At 46.7% G+C, this 22323-nt stretch overlaps 1 protein-coding gene across 4 annotated transcripts in view; it reads right to left on the bottom strand.

Annotated features, from left to right (window-relative positions):
• The window catches only part of LMF1 (lipase maturation factor 1), a 186030-nt gene that overhangs the window by 12020 nt on the left and 151687 nt on the right, over positions 1 to 22323 (bottom strand). For all 4 annotated transcript variants that reach the window (XM_030483161.1, XM_030483164.1, XM_030483163.1 and 1 more), the window contains 3 exons: positions 13274 to 13442; positions 10420 to 10573; positions 7375 to 7558 (listed from right to left, as the gene is read on the bottom strand). In XM_030483161.1, the coding sequence (XP_030339021.1) occupies positions 7375 to 7558; positions 10420 to 10573; positions 13274 to 13442 (507 nt within the window). The remainder of the gene's footprint in view (positions 1 to 7374; positions 7559 to 10419; positions 10574 to 13273; positions 13443 to 22323) is intronic.

Raw genomic sequence — 22323 nt, 5'->3', positions numbered from 1 at the left:
TGAGACTCCCACCCGTGCTGAAGGACCTCGTGCCCCTGAAAGCTCCATGATGCCCGAGATGCTCATTTCAGGTCAGGCTTTGGGAGGGTGCCAGGACATGGGGAGTCCTTGGTTGTAAGTGAGGACCTCCCGAGAGGTGCAGCAGCAACTGCAGGTGATCAAATATCCCAAGTCAGATCTTCAGCATCCAGTGCGCCCCTGGACATCCCTTTTTAAAGTGCTCTGTATGATTTTAAGCTCTATTTCTAGGAGGTTCTGGGAAGTGTGAGGGTTCCTGTGTGCAAACTGGGGAGAAGCAGAAGAACAGAAAGAGAAATCACCAGACTCCCAGAGCTAGAGCTTAATGGAGGACCCCAAACCTTCAAAGCCTGATTCAAACCCAGGAGGGGCTGTAGCGGTGGGACTGGCTCCCTGGCTCACACAGTCTCCAAATCATTAATTAGCAGCTCCATGTGCACCAGAGTTGGACTTCTGGTTTGTAAAGTGTTTTTCTTGTAAAATTTACAACATGTCTGGCCCCAGCAAAGTCTGTGGTGAGAAATTTCCACCCGGAGCAGCCCCCCGCACTCCCCCCAGCACCAAGGCTTAGATACCGCACACTAACGATGCTCGGAGTAGTAACGACTGCACTGTTTAACTCATCACTCTGTAAAGTGATATGGTGGCAAAGGGAGAGAAAAAAGAGTCCAGGAGATCTGGGCTGTGTCCAGGGAAGCATCACACCACAGGGTGGGAGAGTGATGGTTCCTCTGCCTATGGATCCAGTGGGACCCAGGACGCAAACACTGTCTGCAGAGTGGCGATGGTCGGGATGGGAGGGATTTGCCTGGTATTGAGCTTTTGCCAGCTCTGAGTGTGCAAAACAGGAGAGTCAGAGCTTGAATCATTCAGTGGATTAATAGTAATAATATTAATAATAATAATATTAGCAGCCAGGATAGAAGCCCCCATTGCTTTAAGATGGGCAGACACATATCGGGTTCATCTTGAGGTTTTGGATCTTTATGGAGCACAAAGAGAAGCAGCTGGGGCTGACCCTGCACCAGTGACATGGGTCCTCAGGCTGCTCTATCAAGACACGGGCATGGACCAAGGCTCCAACACATACCTCCTGCCCTCCAAAACACAAGCTGCACAAGTCACTGTCCAACTGTGAGCCGAGCATCCCTGGGGCCCCCCCAGAAAGGAAGGACATGCCTCCCTCCTTTATCTTATGAGAGTTTTCTTTCTGTTTTAGCATAGAAAACAACTAAGGAACCTAAACACACAAAAAACCCATCATCAATGCAACGAAAATGACTGAGAAAGGACCTTCATCACCAAGCCAAAGCCTTTCCATGTTAACAGACAGTCCATGCAGACTCCCAGTAATGCAATAGGCACAGTCCTCCAGCAAACCAGATCATCTTCAACTCTCCTTACAACTGGTACCAGCACTCAAGACCTCCAAAAATCAGCCTTTAGGTACAACACAGTGGACTAACAAGAGGACAAAACCTCATGAGCTTTTATTTCTCGACAGGCTTTCTGTGCCAATCTCGCTGCCTATGCTGCTTTGGGATGGAGGTTTCCTCCTCCTTACCCACACATGTCCCAGCACGAGGGGCTGAGCATCCCTGCACGCTCTGGAAGCCACACTGCTCTCAGACTTCTCAGCTGTTGATATTCTCTGACACTTTACCAGTGTATAAGCACATTCTCACCTTGAATACATTAACTTCTATACAGAAGCATTTAATAACTTTACACAATTTAAACCCCAATCACTGCTAAGTCAGGCAGCAGCGAGGAGCTGGGGCAAAGCAGCCGCAGCAGCGACAGCACTGCAGAGATAACAAAGTAGAAGAGAACATAATCATCACCAAAAATCCATATAAAACCCACCCGGCGCTACAGGGAACATGTTCCCAACTGAAATAATAATAATAAGAACCCTTTTCCTCTAGCTTTAATTGGTCATTTAATGAAAAAGGACTGTGGATTAGTGTGGCATTTTATTGAATCTCAGTCCTGGCACAGGCGCACGGGAGGAGGGAAGTATGAGATGCACATGTGGAAACAGCTGGAAACTTGGCATGGGAGCCCAGCATTATTATTTCACATGGTTGGGAGCCCTGCACCATTTCACCTCGGCGTTGGTGTGTGAGGGTGGATGACAGAGGGGAAGGGGAGGTTTATGTTTCCCGTGCTGTGTCACGGGAGCATTTTGCATCACAGCCTGCCCACCACGGGATGGAAAGCTGTAACTCCCCCATCCTGGATATTTTCACCCAATATTCCCATTGCTGCTTACACTGCGGTAGTTAAGCACCTTCAACTGTTGCTGTTTAGGGAATGTAAGCTCTCAGCTGGAGAAAAAACCCACGTCCCACAGAAAAGAGGGTATAACTAAAGCATCCCTTTGCTTTCTTATAATATTCCAGCTCACTGCTGTTTGTTACCATCCTGCTGCCTGAGTGACTTAACCACGGAAGGTCAAAGGCTACACCAGGTCGCATCACTTCTTATTATGCCCAATAACCACATCCCCTTCTTTCTATTAGTTTCCCAAAGAGGCAAGCTGTTTCCCTGCAGGTCTGGCTCAACGTATAGTATTTCAGCAGGGGCAGTTTCTCAAGCCTCACTAAAAGCCATCTCTTAGCTTGTCCTATTGGAAAATGCCTGGGAAAGCAGCAGGTCCCCGGAGGCGACGGGTGCAGCGAGAGCACGGCAAGCCCAGGCTGAGGAATAAAAGGCTGTGTGAGAGAAGGGAGCAAGACTTTGGGAACTGGCTCTTAGATCTTGCCTATACAGGGAAATCACACACCTGGCATAGCTCCCGTATCACCTCTGCTTTGGAAAGAAAAGTCACTTTGTTCCAGAATAGAGTCTAGACAGGGAGATACAATAGCCACTGTAGACAAGAATCATTCCCTACATAGACAAGGTCTCACTGTATTTATACAGCCCGTGGCACGATAGGCTATCGGTCTTATTTGGGTTTCTGGGCACTTCCATCACAATATGACTCTTAAAGGTGAGCCCGGGATCCAGCCTGCAGGCTGTCCAAATGCAGCTTGGGGGTTTGGAATGATTCCTATTCACAGGGAGACAACTAATGATGGTTAAAAGAAGAAAATCAAATCCTTCCACGCTGAACGTGGACCAAACTGGATGAATGCTGCAATGGAAAGTGGAAGTGAACTGAGGCCTGTATTTTTAGAAGGGGGAAGAAAGGAAATGTAAAAGGCTGAGCTTAGTACACTGCGCAGGAGGTTTAGGTTTTATTACGTTACACACACCTCCTCCTCCATTCTGCTGCCTGTAAGCACCTTCTGGCTGGAAGACCAAGATAACAGGGGCTTGAATAAAGCATTTTACAAAAGTATTAATCTGCCTTCTCTACAAACAGGGGTACTTTTTCTCAGCTCTTCCAGTTTGTGTGTGATAATGTGAAGTCTCCATCACAACACTCTGTTACCAACCAGGGGAGATCCTCAGAGCATCAATCCCATTGCTGAAGTTTCTCTCTTCTCTTAGGGAGGCAGCTGAAGTTTATAAATAAACTTACTTACATGTTGTATCTAGAAAACACAGGTTGCTCCTCAGTGCATCATCACAAATGCTGTTTGGTGGTGGGTCTGCTGATGGTTTGTGTAGGACACAGTGACCTGAGACACTTGTCTAAGCAGCTTCTGTGCCAGTCCTGATATGCAGAGACCTTTGGAGCAGCTTCGAGGTACAATGCAACAAGACACAGGGCTTTAAAACATGATATGAAGATGGCATTAGCTTTGTTATTTTCTAAACTATTTGGTAAGCACCAAGAATGTGCCTTCACATTGGCCAGATGTAGTCCCCTAACAGAATAAATAACCTTCATGCCACAGTAAGGAAGGGAAAAGCCTCTCCTTTGATTTTTCTTTATTCAAGGCACTGAAAGCTTTCCACTGCTGCCCACTGGTGAGGAACAAATCCGTGGTAGGATAAACAACTGGCTTTTGTAAAGTCCAAGCCATCCCACTACCAGGAAAAGTGACCAACGTGAAGCCCCAAAACTATGAGCAGCATTTTGTTTTCTGGTTGCTGTTTATTAACGATGCTGAATCCACCCACAGCCTGCCAAAAGTTGTAACACTTCTTGTGCCAGCAGCACAGCATATCTCAGTTCTGGGTTGTGATAGCTGGGCTCCTTCTACAAATGCCCACCAGAAATGAGAAGTCAAGTAATTACAGGAGTGTTGCCATCAACAGCTGGAGGACAGACATTGCTTATCGTGGTACCATGTCTGCCTTTTCAATTGTGCTCATCTCAAGATGCACACTCAACCCAAGAGGCTTCTATGGAGCCCATGGGCATCACCATTCACCCCTCTGTGTCTGCTCAGACCTTCACCAGCTTTGTTGCCCTTCTCTGGACCTACTCCAGCAATAATATTCATTAAGTGTGTATTAGGTTGAGTCAGACCTTGATTTAAACTGCCTCAATGGAGGTAGCTGATCTGGAATGACCAACCTCAACAACAAGCACCTAAACATCAGCTTCTGACCGACAGACACATTACTTCTGTTGAGAGCAGCCTGATCAACTCTGCACAGAGGAGTCCAGGTTATCAGCTGGGTGATGGAGCAAAGGGATCCCATCCAAGGCGGCTGCTGGGAAACAACTGAAAAGGGCCACACAGATTTCCACACACTGCGCCGGTTCGTGGGAGTTCTTCCCTTCTACAGACGGGAAGAAGCAACACAGACATGTTTCTGGATGGGTTCTGTCTCTGCCAGAATTAAATGAAGGGCTTCAATTCAGAGCTACAGCACCCTCGGGATGTCGAGACATAGGAAACAAAGAGGGGATTTAGGGAACAAGTGAAAAGGCATATTATATTTAGATAATAAAATTAACATAAAGAAAATTGTTTCCTGGAAAATAATGCCGTGTTACATGATGTATTATTATGGCACTACTGGAATGGTAATTAAGGGGCAGTCAACTAATAATCACAATCCAGAGGTGGGGCAGCACCGTGGCTGCTCCGTGCCAAGGGCCTGGCCCTCCCGAGCTCCAGCTCTTCAAAGGGAATCCTGCGGCTACAGCCAAGGTGGAACGTTTCGCAGGAAACCCGGAGCGGAGGAAGGCGTCGTATGTCAAATGGTGATGAGGTGCAAAGAGGAACCTGTCATGAGCAGCACAAAGGGATGGTAAATATCTCTCCCCCAAGTCCCCAGCTTTTCTGCAGCCTGTCAGAGCTGGAGATGTCAGCTCCTGACCTGGCCACTGCCAAGGAAGTGCAGAACCAGCCCCGTGGCCGCCTGCTCGGGAAGCGATGGGGCAGACAGCGAGCCGCGGTGCAGAAAAAATCCAGAACTTCTAAACCCAAATTCCACTAATCCAGAGGCTGAAGTAACGTGGTTTTATGGACTCTGTAAACTGCTGTATGGGGTTTGTGAAACTTGCCTGGCTGCACAGATTTCTTCTGGGGTTTTGGCTTCTGGTTTCTCATCCTTTCTGCAGCCCTGTGCGACTCAAGTCTAAACAACACCCCAACAGCAGTGAGTTGTCCTGGATGATGGCAGGACAGCCAGCTTTGCCAGGAGCTGGCACCCAAGACACAGCTCACAGTTTGCAAACAAACATTTGGCCACTTTGAATGGGATTTCCTTCCATGCTTAAGCAGGTATCAACATGCCTGAACATCCAGATTTGAAAATGCTTGCTGCCATGCCTCGGCTACTTGCCTTCCCATGGTTTTGAACAGGAGTCATCCCCACTTTTCAGGTTTTTTTTTTCTTCCTTTCCACATCTTCTGTTAATATCTTTTCTGAGCAGCATCTGGAATTAGTTCACAGAGATCTGTGTGCACCGGGAGCCATGGGAAGGTCCCCAGGGGCAGGAGAGGATGAGAGAGGACCGTAGTGGACACAGGATGCACAAGCTGCGATGGAGCAACAGACCCATTTCCACCTAGTGCTGTGCTCCAGGGCTGATGCACACCTCCAGCACTAACCCACCCGAGCGGAAGCCACGCTCCCTCCTCCTGCCAGCATCAGGAGACCCACAGTGCTAATTGCTGCTAATGAGCTGGTGTGGACAGACGCATCATCAGACACACGCTCCAGCAGCCCCTGGGCCCAGGTGAACAGAAACACTTGGGGGGACCTTTCAGTGAGTTGAACACTAATAACGAAGATGCAAAGAGGCCATTTCCTCTTCCTCCTCCTCCCCAGGCTGTCCTGTCCACCCCAGTCACTCAGCACCTGAGCCGGTTCTGCAGAGAGACGGCGCTGGGTGTAACAGCATCACAGCCTCCACTTGCCTGTGATGCATCAGTATTTATGCCCTGTCCTCCTTTCATTTTAAACCTGAGATCACTTTGTATTTTAAAGCCTTCAGGACATTCCTGCCCTGGAAACAAAAAGCCTTACTCTCATCTCAGAAATAACCGTCTCTTGGGATTGCTGGATTTCTCTTCCGTTACTGAATACTGTCAGATTTAAACCAAGAGCTCCCATTCAGCCTTCTGCACCTCCATGTAATGCTGGGCACTGTTGCTGGCTTGAGTTTTAACCTTTGCTGTCGTCTTGCTGAGGGATAAGCATACCTAATGCAGATTAAATGAAATTCCAGCACACAAAAACTATGGGGGTAAATATAAACCCATGGCCAGAGAGCGATGGTTATGTCATCGCTGAGGAATCCAAACGGCGCCTAAATGAAAATACCACAAAGAAAGCAAACAGGGAAGTTTGGGGCAGGGGGAGAGGAGCGAGGGAAGAGGAAGATAGAGGATACAGGAACAAAGAGAACAGCCTGTGATAATCTGAGATGGGTTTGCCTCATGCCACTGCTGTAAGCCCCAGTTTTGTAAAACCTGGTCTAAGTTCTCATGCTCACGTGAAGGCGATTTTCCAGAATAAGCTAAAAGATATACAAGAAATAGTTTAACCAGTTTCCCCCTTTTTTAATTTATGGCTGTCACCTGTTTGCTGATACCACGTGGGGAAAGTATTTTGAGGAACCTTACGTCCATAGGTAGGCAGTGGAAGCAACTGCCGGTGTCACAGGGGTGTCCCAGCAGGGATGCAGGTTGGAGTCGGCAGCTGGAGATGCTGCCACTCTGGCACATCCAGGGGCTTTCTCAATGTCTTTAACTCTTGTTATTGCAGAGAAACTGTAACTATTGCAGAGAAACAAAAAGCCTCACAGAAATTTCCCAAGAGTTTCATCCTGCTATTAGCAGACACCCTTTAGGAATACAACCCCTTTCTTTTTTAACATAATTAACTTAGAAGGGGCTTCAAGTATTCCCAGACCCATCCCAATACATAGTAAATTCATATAAATAGTTCTTCCTGCTCAACGGACACCCAAGTCTCAGGAGCCCCAAAGGCACATACCTGGAAGGCAGCGAACCACATCAGCCAGTCCAGGCGGTAGTGGTAGGGGCTGATGAAGCATGGCCTCCTCTTCAAGTCCCCAGGCTTGCATTTGAAGTCAAACTCCTCCCAGACAGCAGTGGGGTCATTGGGATCCAGGCTGGATGTCCCCTGAAGGACAACTTCTGTTCTCTCCTTGGTAATGCTGTGGGATACAACATGATACTGTTTTTTTTGTCTCAAGTCAGGTAAAATAAGAGTTAACGTGACAACACAAGCCAACGGCCTCATGGTAAGGTTGGATCCTGATGGCTCAAGCTACAGAGAACCTGTGTGTCCAGCCTTTTCTCTCTCTAGCAGCAATCCACAGGGAAAACCTCAATTTCCATTCCCTCCCATGCTCCCCTCTACCACACTGCAGTTGTGCCAGCGGAAGTCAGGGAGGTTTCACAGGCAACTGCACACAGAAATCCTGCCTTGAAGGTCTGGCCCTGAGACCTCCATCTGCAGGATTAGCAGAGGAGCTTCTAGCTGGGACCACTCCAGCACCCCCTTTGCAAGCCTGGCTCTCCTCACAGCACCACTGGCCACAGGGTGCTGAGCCCCAGCACAATCTTGGCCATGGCAAAGGGCAGGACAGGCTCACCATGAGCCCAGGTCAACTGGCTGCAGCATCTTGAGCTTTGGTGTGGTGGTTGGCCCCATATGGAGCACCCCCCAGGAGCTGAGTCTTGGGGCACCATTAACAGCTGTCTCTATGTGCCCAACCATTTCACCATCCTGGCTGGAAGACAGGTCTCATGGAGCTATTACTCAGCAAGAGGAGGAGGAGGTAACATGTGAGCCAACACAAACCAAGCCAAGAAAAGCAGAAAATGAAAACAAAAAGGCCCCCCATACCCAGCTGATGTATAGAAACTCGGTTTAAAAGCCCCTCAGCCTTATGGCAGGTCATAGGTATTCCCTTTGGGGCTTGGTTGGACTCTCTCTGCACAGCAAGGTGGTAGAGCTGTGAGGATGGCAAACTGAAGGCCATGGAAAGCTCATGTGAAAACAGCACCGTCAAGTTCTCAATGACCTGTCAGTGACGCTCGCCTACACTGGAGAGCTGTTTTCCATAACGAACACATAACTGCCTAACTCTGCCTATCAAAGCTGTCCAGCTCCCAACACCCTTTTCATTTTTTACTACTTTGGTCCTTCCTCCTCCAACCCAGGAAACTGAAAGTTTGGAAACACACAGCCTCCACCTTCTCCCCCGATAGCTTCCAGTGATAGATGCTTACAACCCAAGGAACGCTGCACGTCTCTGCTTATAATTGTTACCTACATTTAATAGATTTCTGGATTCTCCAGCCAAGTTCCATATTATTCACTGGGCTGAGTTATGAGCCGTGGCCAGCTGCCCAATGGTTAGAAACACACTGTAAATCAGGGACACCAAATTACTAATAAAAGTATGTTCCTACTGTGTGATTCAAAATATGTCAAGTTTCACATAATCGTATATTCATTATAAGCTGCAATCCTCTTTTTATTGGTTTACATAGGCTGGAATTACAAACATATTACAGCAGCATTTCATCACATGCTCTTTAGGTTCTGGTAACTGTTGAAACAGAAACCATAGACTGAAGAAGAAAAAGAACAACAACCCAAAGAAAACAATCTCCCGTAGCTTCACCGCTCCAGCCTTCGAAGAGGTTCAGGGGTTATTTCTCCTTCTCTCTCAAAAGAAGAGGAAACTTCAGCATTTTCCACAATTAGTGCTTATTTTTACTACATTAAGCATGGTATTTTTAATCATGGTTTTTTCCTAACTTTTTTCTTTCCACTGAAATTTCTGCTATTTGAAAAATGGGTGAAAATATCATATTAATTTGATGTGCTTCAAGGTGTCCTCTGCATCTCCAGTGCTCAGGGTGAGACCTGCTCCTCCTCTTCACCACCCGCTCAGCCAGCCCTCCCAACAGCCAACCTGCTTAGAAATCCTTTTTTAATTACTATTGGTTTCTCCTTTGGGACCTTGTCCAGAGACCACTAACTCATGAACTGCCATCCCACCACTCAGCTCAGACCGCGGGGAACACTCCATGGCCACCATGGTGGTGGCTGAGCCAGAGGTCCATGCAGAGAAGACTGGCCCTGTTGTTGCCCCTGGGGCAAGCTGTTCTGATGAAGCCCTGTTTCACAGAATCATGGAAACATTTGTGTTGGAAGGGACCTTAAAGCTCGTCCAGCTCCAACCCCTGCCACGGGCAGGGACACCTTCCACTAGAGCAGGTCGCTCCAGGCCCCTGTGTCCAACCTGGCCTTGAACACTGCCAGGGATGGGGCAGCCACAGCTTCTCTGGGCACCCTGTGCCAGCGCCTCAGCACCCTCACAGGGAAGAGCTTCTGCCTAAGAGCTCATCTCAATCTCCCCTCTGGCAGGCTAAAGCCATTCCCCCTTGTCCTGTCCCTACAGGCCCTTGTCCAAAGCCCTGCTCCAGGTTTCTTGTAGGCCCACCTCTAGGCACTGGAAGACTCAAGGAAGATGTCTCAGAAGGCAGCAGCCAGACCATTGCTGGGCCTGTCCCCTCAATCTGTCTTGTTCTTTTTTTGAGGCCATTTATACTTTCGTCTCCACAATTTCCTGTAGCAATGAATTCCCCAAGTCACTCATTGGAAAAAGCACTTCCTTTTGTTGGCCTAAAACCTGCTACTCAATAGCTTATGTGAATATTTACATGAGGGAGAGCAAATGTGAGCAGGGGAAGAGAAGCTCACCATAAATAAAGCTGGCTGGTGATGGTGAACACTATCCACTGGCTGAATTCTCTTATGTCTATTTTCATCCCACTATTACATTTGCTACATCAATATAATGAGCTAACTAAACGTAGCTCAAAGAAAATAAATGATAATTCAGTGGGAAAGAAATGTGCTCCTTTCCTCCTTCTCTCCCATAAACTGATATTCCAAGTCTACTGGCTACTGGAAGGATTTCTGTGTAGGTTTAAGGCACATACACTGGCTGTTGGACTATCCTGGAGAGAGGAGCAAAGCAAAATGATATACATGTACCTTCCGAAAGCTCCATAAGTGTTCACTATCCTGAGAGGGTTGAACGAGGTGTTCATGACTTGTCTGGAGTTAAGCAGGTTTAGGACAACCGGGATGCTGAGATAAGCAATGAGGAGGCCAAAGGAGATGTTCACCACTTTGCGGATATAACAGCCTGTTCAGGACACAAAAGCAGACCAGAAGAAGGTGATTTCACTGCCAGCAATGGAGTCCGCTCCCCTAACTCCCCTAAATGGCCCCCCCATGACGGCCAGGACCCTGCCTGGGTGCTCACAGCTGCTTCCAGGCTGGGGCTGACAAACACTCCACCGTAATCACCCTGACCTTGCCAAGGGCCATACGCTATCGTCCCGAGATCTGCCTTTCTCTAAATAGTCTGAGAAAGGGCTGAAAAGAAAAATGTCTACAATGTCAGATTAAACAGTGGTTTTATACAGGGAAAAAACACAGCTGGCACTTGCACCTTGCTCAGAATTGCCCTCCTGGTTTGTAAGCTGTGTATGGAGAGACTCCAGCTCCCCGTGGCTGCTTCAGGCTCTCACCACCCATATTTTTTCTTGCATTTTCCTCCCTTTCACTAACTACCTCCATTCAAACCTCATTTTCCTTTTGCAAAGTCTCTGTTGCTTATCTATCCACCAGCACTTTGGTGTTGGGTTTGCAGGAGCAGCACAGGGCTGTGCTGGATTTCAGTCTAAGGAGACACCGACTGCAATCAGACAAATAAGCAGATGTGACCTCAGAGGGGTTCCTACACTTATGGCCATTTTAGATTTATTTAACATCAACAGCCAAAGGATCAGATTCAAAGCAATTGCATGTAGCTTCCCCCTTATCTCTGCAGGAGAGGGATGTTTATTTGAACCTCTCTCAGAAGCTATTAATAATTGTTTAGTCTGAGAACATTTCTGGAGAACATGTGATTTGGAAGGAGCTCACTGAGATGCCTCCACTCGCCCCCTGTGCTGCTGTGAGAGCTCTAGGAGTCTGTTGGGCATTTTCTTGTCTTTTGGATGGGCTGAACTTCTTAGCCTGTAATTAAAGAGCAGGTACAGACACAGGCATGGACTGTGCATGGCCATGATCGTCCTTCAGCAGGTGGTGATTGTCACCACCATGCCCTTGGGGTCACAAATAATCTACATGGCAAGAATGGAGCAAAACCTGGGGACATGAGCTAATGGGATCTGGATTGAGCAGGCAGGAGCAGAGCACTAGCAATGGCAATTGGAGATCTCAGTAGGAATTACACACACACACTTCAAGGATGTGGCCAAAGCTTTGTAAAATCAGGTCACAGGCAGGGCATGGCTGGGTACCCTCCTGTCTTTTGCTCCAGTAACCCAGGGGTGAGCGCTCCTTTACACCTCTTGCCATCAGCACCAACTCAACAGCCTCTGCTCCGTTAGTACAAAAAATATGCAGAAATCCAAATTCACTCAGAACATTACAGATGCCTTACCCTTTACTTATGGATTACCCCTTTGTAAAAGCCCAGAAGGGACACCTCAACCCTCCAGAGCAGTGGTTCTCCTTGCTTGGGCACCCTGGCTCAGTAAGGTGTTTTCTGGAGCACACCACAGAAAAGGAGCAAGTTCCTCAAGAAAAAGAACCTACCTCCCCCTCACGGTGACTCACCAAGTGCCAAAGCAAAGAGGTGCCCTTTGGCTTCTCCTTCAGAAGGGAAAGTGCAACTTGGGTGTTGTTTGGGACTGGATGCAAAAATAAGAGTTAGTAGGAAAGCTTTAGGCATTCCCAGCCTCTCAAGCAAACCTACAGCAAGAGAAAAGCTGCTAAAGATTTCTTCCAGCAAAATATGTAAGATAGGAGACACAGAAAGCTTAATGAAACTGAATTAGCCTTGCTGGAACTAAAGCTTCTGGTTAATAACCCATGTTTCTTGGTAGACGAGAAAGGACTAGAGACAGATGCTGTCTCTTGTTGGTATTTTTCATTCTTCTGACAGATGTTTAGTGTATTTAAGAACAAGCATCTGTGATTGTTGTTGATATAAGAGGCAATTTGTTGCTTATACGTGGTTTATAAAACTGCTACAAACACAAGTCTACATCTGTTATGCAGCCCCATGAAAAATATCCCAGCGCTGCTTGTGCAGGGGATCTTCTGGAATAGGGCTGCTTGAAAACTCCCTTCAGAGGAAACACCAGCCACACTGATCCCTTTCCTTCAATTACATACCCCCCTGTATTTGCTTTTCCATATTCCCAGCAGCCAGGGCTCTTTTCCTGTTAGCAAAAGAGTTGTTGGATCAACAATCGATTTCGTTCTTTCTAGGAGACCAACCTCATGTCCAGGTACTTACCCAGGGTAGCAGGGTGTTTGTGCAGTCCTAGCACCCATGGGTGCAAAGGACAGAAGGGCAGATGGGTCGCAGTGCCACCATGCCACAGTGGAGAGAGGAGAGCAAATGTGAGAGCCACTTCTGCACCCAACTTCTAACATAAAATCCTCACCTCAAACTGTGCTGGGAGTTTCACCCTTGACTTAAAATCATAGAATCACAGAATGGTTTGGGTTGTAAAGGACCTTAAGCTCACGTCACGCAGTTCCAACCCCCTGCCATGGGCAGGGGCTAGACCACTAGACCAGGTTGCTACCTTCCACTAGAGCAGGTTGCTCCAAGCCCCTGTGTCCAACCTGGCCTTGAACACTGCCAGGGATGGGGCAGCCACAGCTTCTCTGGGCACCCTGTGCCAGCGCCTCAGCACCCTCACAGGGAAGAACTTCTGCCTAATGTCCAATCTAAATCTCCCCTCTGTCAATTTAAAACCCTTTTCCCTTGTTCCGTCCCTTCATACCCTTGTAAAATGCCTTTGCTCTGGGAATAACTCACCCAGGGGAAGCTGCTCCCTGGCTGCCTCTTTGCTCTGCACCTGCACCACGCGCTCTTTCACCCTGGAGCTGAAGAGGAACCCCAGGCTGATGTCGTCGAAGCAGGCGATGCTGGGCACCATGGTTAGCCAGTTGAGGAAACTCAGGTTTCCACTGATGACCAGAAGCACCTACATGGGAAAGAAGACAGCAGAGGGTGTTGCATCAGTTTAAACAACAACAGAAAGGTGTGGTGAGGGAACTGCTGGATGGATTTTAGCACCTTAGCAAATACTTTGCTGCTTTTCCATGATTGCAGCAGTGATGGCAAACCTTTCCCTCCCTGCCCAGGCTCCAGCCCAAATGTACCCCACCGGCTTGCAATTGCTTTCAGCAGGAGAAAGCTCAGCCAGGGTATAGTGTGACTGGATTTCCATAGAGCTCCCGGAGCCGGCACAGCGGGTCAGCCCTTGGGAATCGTCCGCTTCCTGCTTATGCCAATGTATCTGTGACAGCAACGTTCCTGAACCCCTTTAGGAGGAAATATTGAAGCTTCTAATTAAAGAGCTGCATTAAATATAAAAGTGTGGATTTTTGAAGAGGCCTTTAACAAGAATTTTAGCTTTTACTGGCCGTTGAGGAGATTGTCTTGCATGTGTAAGGCAGAGAAAGTGGAGAAATCTGTGAGCCTTTGGGAGGAGTCTCCATAAGTATCTGTACACATTGGGAAGGGCTTTTTGAAGGCACGTTATTTTTTGTCTTACTCTTACAATGGCTTGAGAAATACGAGGAACCTTCTTCCCATTCTCCAGCAAGTCCTAATAAGCATCACGCGGTCGTTTTTGGGCACTGCCTGTTTAGTCTTGGTCATGAATCATATCTTCACAGCCCTCGTGTTGCAGGTGTAAGATGTCACTTCCTACACATCAGACATGAGGAAGGTGCAGGTAAACCCTGCTCAAGGTACATACCAACCTCCTGCTAGAGCCTTTCATTAGAGCGTCATATAAACCCAAACACACAGAGCAGTTTCTGCTTCCTCACAAGTGCTGGTTTTAATTTCTATTTTATAGCCTAAATTTATTCAAGCCCAGTCTATTTTTACTAATGTTTTTCTAAGCCAGTATTTTACCTGTTCACAAACCCCGTTTTATTTGTAGGGTCTCATCTCCTCTCCACTTTTCCACTTCAAAGCACACCAAACCGCTCTGCTCTGCTCTCCCAGAGGACCTCCCTGCCTGCCCATCCCAGCAGCCATGCCCTCCACCCGAGCAAGGTCTCATCAATCTTTCTGGGCGCTGACAAGAACCGTACGGAGGAGATCAGATGGGTCTCACCATGAACTTGTACACGCTAACATTTCTCATGCTCAACCAGACCTACCTCCCCTCCCGCTGTGTTTTAACGCCACATTTATCTTCTCCACCATGGTGTCACGTTCGTGCTTGCCATGTTTCATCTGAGAAGGGAGCACTGCCAGCCCAACCTTGCTGACACTGAGACTTGCACCAGATGCAGAATGGATGTTGGGAACTTGCTCCAGTGCCAGAGAAACGTGTCAAGTGAAGCCAACCCCAGGGCAGTGACCGTGAAGACACATCTGGGTTTCCCTGGGGCTGCCCACCATAAGCAGTCACAAAGGAACGTGTTAGGAGTGATTTAGAGTGTTGGCATAAAGCAGTATCTGGGAATCCACACACAAAAGACAAGAATTGAAAAGCAGCTGATGCCTCTTCAGGGCTATTTGAGTTTTGAGGCTGATTTGGATTCTTGCCCCATTAGTCACACTACTTATGATTTAGCCCTAATTAAGTAGCTGTTCCTCAGACACATTAAAACAAAAGAGGCAGAATAAAGGAACGAAAAGGAATTATTCTCACCATCCTATCCATAGAATATGAAGGTTATAAAGCTGACTTAATGTGTTATAAGTCAGAAAATAATTCCCCGATGTAACAAAGTCATTTATATTTCAGCCTTCCGACCAGCTAATGAGAACCTCCCCACCTTCCAGAGGGGTTAAAAACTGTAACCTCAACTGGCACCACTGTTACTGTATTTAAAGAACACTTCTCCATTCACACAGCTGAACTTTATCCTCCTGTGAACTGTCTGCTCACAGTTTTAGTGCATGTGGTCAACGAAGACATTCAAGATGGTGCAAGACCAAATGTGCAAAGCCACAACACCCCCAGCATCCCGCTGCAGGCTGAGGAGCTGCAGTGTGGCCCACACAAATCAACCTCAGCCCCTCCTCTTGGTGAACAAGCAATGAAGCTTTTGGAAGCCCTGAGGAGATGCAGAAGCTGAAGGACTAACCACAGACCCAAGAAGCAGAGCTGAAGTTCTCCAGCCCCTCCAGCCCATGTTGCACTCGAGGACAGCGGGTCTCTGGAGGAAACCCAGCTGCCTTGAAGAGCCAACTCAAGTCAAACACAAGAATACTCCTTGGGAGCTGGAAACCATCACAAACTTCCCACTCCCACGGCAAAGCACACCTTTGGGGCTGCCTTCTCTAACAGGCACAAAAACCCCACAATGAACACCAAAAATCTACATCCCAAGCAAAGAGGAAAACTCACTGAACCTGCAAGGTTCTCCTCCTCCGGCCAGGACGATGAAAGCTCAGACAGGTACCAGCAGGTATCAACCCCAATGCATAACGTAGCCACTGTCATGGTAGAACTTCCTGCAGCACAAGACAGGCTATACATTATCAGAACTTTGCCTAGATGCTGGGATGCCTGGAAATGCTGCAATATATTTCTTCCATATTTCTTCATGGCTTTTAGAGAGGTGTCTTGACCTCACTCAGAAGTCTCCAACTTCTCCTGGGGCTTGTTTGGGAACAAGGTTTCCATGGCATGCCAACTGTATGGGTGGGAACAAGGAGATGAGCCCACCACCCTACTTCACCAGCAGCACACTTACTTGTTTTCAAGGTCTTTTGGGCATTACTTGGGGGTTTGTTCTGAGGATTTTGTAATAATCACAATAACACGAGGAGGCTCCAACTGCAACGTGGACCTGTTTAGCTCGGACTTGCCAAACCAGATGGTAAGAGGACAATTCCTGTCCTGAAAACAACTAAATGTAAACACACAGGACAAAGATCAAGATTAGGATGTATCACAGCTGTGTTATAGGCAGAGGGTGGAAGAATTTTGGCAGCTAATTCTCATTTCATCAGCGCTCTCCAGAGATATCACCTTAAAACAACTCATAAGAAGCCTTCCAGCAGAACCTGAACCAGGACCCAAATCTCTCAACTACAAATCCAATGTCTTAATTACAAGTTCCCCCTGCAATACCTGCATGTCCAAACTTTCCCCAGACTTTCCCACAGTGCAAACATCGATAGCACATGGACTTTCAGCCAGTGTTCTGTTAAAAAGATGTATGTTTTCTCATTAAAAATGGCAAGAAATAAACGCTAAAAAAGTGTAATTTCATATTTTATATGACTGGCAGCAATTTTTTTAAGTCTGGTGATTTGCAGGTTACAGTTTGCAAACCCCAGCAGGATGCTTTAGTTACATAATCTTACAAAAAGGAGAGATGTGACCTATTACAGTAAGTAACAACAGTCCTAACTATTGTTTAGTTAAAAAAATCATGACTTCTTTAGCTTGAGTTGGATAATTATTCACAATTATGAGGAGAAAAAAGTATTTAAATCTGAATTACATACATGTTAGGACCTTGGACATGTTACACCCAAGGTTTGGTCCTCCCCCTTTGACCTGAACGTGATTTAGTTCAATGCATATTAACCAGCCTGTATTCATTAACACACTTCTCACTTAGCTACTTTGTTAGGAAACTCTGCTCCTTTTCTGATGCAATTTGCCTCGTGCAATGCAGTGCTATTAAGAAAACAGTTCTGCACTTTGCCACTTCTGCTGAGGCTCGTTTTGCAGCTTCATACGGAGCGACTGGGTGGTCCATGGGAGGTTTTTTCTGCAGTGATTCACCTCTCTTTATTGCTTGGAAGTCAGAAGCCAGAGATCTCATTTCCACCAGCCCTTAAAAAATCAGAGGACTCAAAAATAATACAAGTTTGGCGTTTTCTGGTCTGTGGGTGGAATCATGAACCTGACACGGTTTTAGCCTCAGTTATTCTGACCGAGTCTGGATGCTCACACCAGTCACTGCCCGGCACCAGTGTTAAACCCAGGTTAATGTTATACCCTGTTTGAGGGGGGCTGAGCACCATGAGCCCCCCTTTGCAAAAATAAACCTCAAAGAAACTCCCATTTCAAAGTCAATTAGCAGGAATTCGATGATTTTTCAAACGGGTGCCTCCTTGCAAACAGTTTCGAGGCAGTTTCTGCATGAGGTGGTTTTGAGGCAGTTACTACATGAGGTGTATGTTATTTCAGTGACATGTCCAGCCAGCATTAAGGGTGGCAGTGCTGGGATAATGGCTGGACTTGATCTTAAAGGTCTTTTCCAACCTGTATGATTCTATCATTCTATAAAGCTTTGTCATCAGAGCAACTGGTGTCTTCTGCAGCACTACTCCTGCGAGCGCAGAATCCCCCAGGGTTAGTGGATCCTTTGCAATTCAAACTAGTATTTGCCTTGGCAGGCAGAGCACATTTACCTAAATCCTTCCTTTTCTGCATGAAACCTCCTAAGCTACAGTGTCTTCCTGCTCTCCCTGCCCTGGAGCCACACTGGTTCCTGGCGGGAAGTTTAACTTAACATGAATTTCTCATGTTGGATGAGGCAGGTTGGTCAGGGCTTGGAGCAACCTGCTCTAGTGGAAGGTGTCCCTGCCTGTGGCAGGGGGTTGGAACTGGATGAGCATTCCCTGATTCTATGATTCTCAGGCAGAGATCTCTGATCACCATGTGCTCACTGCCCTGGGAACTGAAGGGGGTACATGCCTGATGCTGGTGCTGGTGATTTGGGGTAAGCCACCAAACTCTCCGAAGCCTTATTTCACCCACGTGCAAAGCAGGTGTGTGGGTTTTGGACCTCCTCTGCACCCACATTTGGGGACAAGGACAACAAATCCCTCCAGGAGCTGGTCTGGCAGTGCATGGAGAACATCAGTGCTCCTTCCCCATCGGCTGCATGAAGAAAGAGAGTTTCTTGCACCCATCTCACACTAATTTCACCCTTTGCATCATGCCAGGTTTCACCTTTCTGTGTTCCTACTACAATCACAACCCAATCTCCGTATCTCCACCACCATCCCAGCCTCTATTGCCACGGATGGGCTGTACCCTCCCTACCTTGGTTTTGATTTGTATTTACTGTCTTTTTTCTTGCTGGACAATATTTAAATGCACAATTATAACAAACAGATGGTATCAACCCCTGTGGTGATTTTTAAAAATCTTTTATTAAAGCACAGTATTAATCATGGTAATTGGGTAGGAACTTTAAGGTTATAAAACTACAGCATGTCTAATGAGCGAGCTCCTTATAGGAGGAACTGAGGTTTTTAATCTAATAATGTCAGTTTTATGGATTATGACTGCAGTTTTATGAAGTGTGATATGAAATACTGTGGATTCATGGCTCTCCCTGGATTAATTTGGAAAAGTAGTTTTCCTGGTTCTAGGCCCAAAACCAATTATTCCTTACATTTCTGTCCCCTGCACTGTTACCAAACCCCTCTGTCAGAAAATGGGCACCTACACCCATAACTTTTTTACAGGTTTGACTTCTTTGTTAGCTGTGGTTGATTTTTTTCAATCACAGATTGTTACAAACATACAGTAGGTAGGAGAAGCTTATATTCTGGGTAGCAGACTGTATATTTGTCCAGCAGGAACAACAACGGGCTGTAAACGCTTAAACACAGTCAAGGGCTGGTTGGAGCTCACTGGCTTCATCTGAGCACAGGGACACTGTTACCATGCAGTGCTGGAGCTTTCTGATACTAAGCTGTTGGCACAGAAGAGCCAAAATTGGGCTGCCTGAAAGAACTATAATTCATTTAAAGATAAAAACATAGGTGCAGAGGGCTGGAAGAGACCTCAAGAAGCCCTTCCTGCTGCCCCAAGGTAGAGTTGTCTCTACATGCACTGTAGAGTGTTTATCTAAACTCTTCCTAGAAGCTTTGCCAAGTGATGGAGCCAACTCCATGGCCTTCCTGGGCTACGTACTCCACTGCTTCCCTACCTTTACATTATTCCTAATATTTAGCCTGACTCTTCCTTGTCACTCTTTAAGCTCATGATGCCTTCTCTACTCACTGGCATCAAAGACTCTTCTATCTGCACTAGCTTTTCATATAGGTGAAAACTGCCCTTTGCCCACTGCCTCTTTCCACCCAGTAATTTAGGTTCATAGAATCATAGGGCAGTTTGGGTTGGAAGGGACCTTAAAACTCATCCAGTTCCAACCCCCTGCCATGGGCAGGGACACCTTCCACTAGACCAGGTTGCTCCAAGCCCCTGTGTCCAACCTGGCCTTGAAGGCCAGATTAAATGATCCCACTTGGTCCAACCCTGCCTTGTGAATCCACTCACTAGATCTGTGCTTATTCTCACCAACCTCTGGATTTTCTCCAGCTGGGACATCTCTTTCCTGAAGAGAATGTCCAAAACTGAGCCACGGTTTTTAGCCTTTACCAGTGGCATTGAGCAGAAAGGATTTATATACCCAGAGCACAAAGTGTTTATATATTCCAGTAGGACATTTGTCCTTTCCGCAATGGTGCAGCCCTTCTGACTTGATTATTCTGAACACTCATCATGTGCACCAATACCCTCTGAGCATGACCTACTGATTTTAGACATCATTAATGAAAACCCTTAACGTCCCTAGATAGACCCCAAGGAAGCCCCCCTGATAAATCCTTCCCTCTGACAGCAACCATCGATAAATGCCAAACAGACTTTCCAACCCCCTTTCTCCACCAGTCAGTATTTCCTACTTCTTATAGACCCTATTTTCTTGATTCATTTATGAGATATTATGTCATACACTTTCAAAAGCCTCAGTAAAAGCATATATTGTTTATCCTCTATTCATGCCCCCTGTTTTGTCAATGAAGGAAAGAAGACTGCTTTTACACAGTCAGCTCGTGGCAAAACCACACCGTTTATCCCCCTTGGTTTTTGGAAGTATTTAGAAATGGCCTGTTTCATCATTATTTTTCCCAGGATTTTTCCAGTAATGGCTCTGTAATGTCCTGGCTCTTCCTTATTTTCTCTCTTCGGAGGACAGGTACTTTATTAGCTTTTCTCTGCTCTTTCATTACTTCACCTATGTTCTATGAATTCTCAAAGATAATCACTAATGCTGACAGGGTTTCAACAAGCAGCTCTTTAACAGCCTGAGGACAGATTTCCTTAGACTCAGATGATTTGAAAAGGTCTAACTTAGCAAAGTACTCTCCAGCTCTCCCCTGCTCATGGCTGAGGTCATCCTGCTTTGTTACTGGTATTAATTATACCAACAGCCACAGGAGATGTGACTTTTTTAGTGATGACTGTTACAACAGAGGCACTAATCATTTCAAGATAAAGCACTGAACAAAGTGATGAATTAAGAAAAAAAAAAAAGGATGTAGAAAACCCCAAAGTAAACCTCCTTCTTGCACACAAAATAAACAACCGCTTACTCACTCTGTGCTAGTGAAAGCTGGAGAAGAGCGAGCTCAGCACTGTCAAAGCTGCAGTACCTGCGTCCCACATGCATCTTCTCATCGTAGACCCCCAGAGCTCAAGACAGTAAAGACCTCTCTCCTGACAGACCTGCTGCTGGATGTCCAGAACTTAATGCTCCTCAACGTGACTTTGTATATCACCAAGGAAGGAGGAAATCAGTCTGTTAAGATGGATTTATGGCTCTTTATGAAGAAGCAGATGTGAGGAGGAGCTCATATCAGCACCCAGGAAGGTGTGTGCTGTGCCCTCTGCAGCTATGAGAGTGGCAATAAGGCACAGGCAGGACCATCGGGTCCCCATCCCTTTCCATCCTGTGTGTTACAACAGTGCTACTCCACACAGGGCTAAGGGCAAGAGTCCCAGCTGAGAGAAATGCCTGCACCAGACTTATCTCCCATGCTTAAGCAAAGGTACAACGGGCTGCTCAGCTTTCCTTGGGAACCAGAGAGAAGTAGGAGTTTGGAATGACCCAACCTCTGCATTTGAGCAGAGGGGGACAAATTCTGGTGGTAGGGGTGATACCAAGGGAAGGGGAGCTTTGCCATCACTCACCTCTGTTTGCCCAGTCCCCCAGCATCACTCCTCGCTCCTCTGCCTTACTCTATTCCTGGTTTTCCTCTGGCTACCCAGCAGCCAGGCTGCGTGAAAGGTAGATGGAGGCAGATGGTGCCACTGGAATTGAGAGCACAAGCGCTACCGGCTGCATTAGGGACACTTCATCACCCACAGTCTCTGTGCCATCTGTGCCTGGGATGGAGTTTTAGAAGGAAAATACCAAAGAGGAATCCATTGCTTTCGTTTTGGTTAAGTGGCTAATTCCACTCTCCTGAAACCTGTGGCCCCATTTGCCAAAGAATCTGCTACTCTTAGGACAAGCTGAAACTTGGAACATCAAAAGGTCCAAGTGAAAGAGATGGGAAGGACAAGGCTCAAAAGCCAAATTTGATTTTAATGTGCCTCCAGTTACTTGCGTACCACGAAAACACAGCCTCCCACATAGAAAAGCAGGCTATCATTTCCCCATCTGGTTTCAGTTTGAAAAATATATGTAGTTTTTCCCAGAAGTTATTGTAGGCACAGGCAAAAAATTCTCATTAAACAACAACAGCAAGAACATTTAATTTTCCCCTACTATTAATTTAATCTCTTGTTAACTTCTTGATTCAATATTTGCATGAGGATTTAATCTCTGCTTTGCAGAGTTGTTTAGTGCAGGGAAATACATACAAAAATAATTACCTCGGTCCACTTGCTCTGGTTTAGTGGATAAAGTGGTTTCGTGGATCCCACAGAGATTCAGAAAAGTACTGGAAGTACCAGGAGAAAAAGGAGCAAAGTCAGTTTTGCTGGGAAGATGAGAAAGAAGAACGTGGCTTGACTTGGGTTTACTTTTGGATGCACAGTCAATGAGGTGATCTCAACTTAATTCACATTATAAACC

The sequence above is a fragment of the Strigops habroptila genome, chromosome 4 (assembly GCF_004027225.2).
Source record: "Strigops habroptila isolate Jane chromosome 4, bStrHab1.2.pri, whole genome shotgun sequence".
Classification (NCBI taxonomy): Eukaryota; Metazoa; Chordata; class Aves; order Psittaciformes; family Psittacidae; genus Strigops; species Strigops habroptila.
This window is presented reverse-complemented; position numbering and strand designations above follow the sequence as displayed.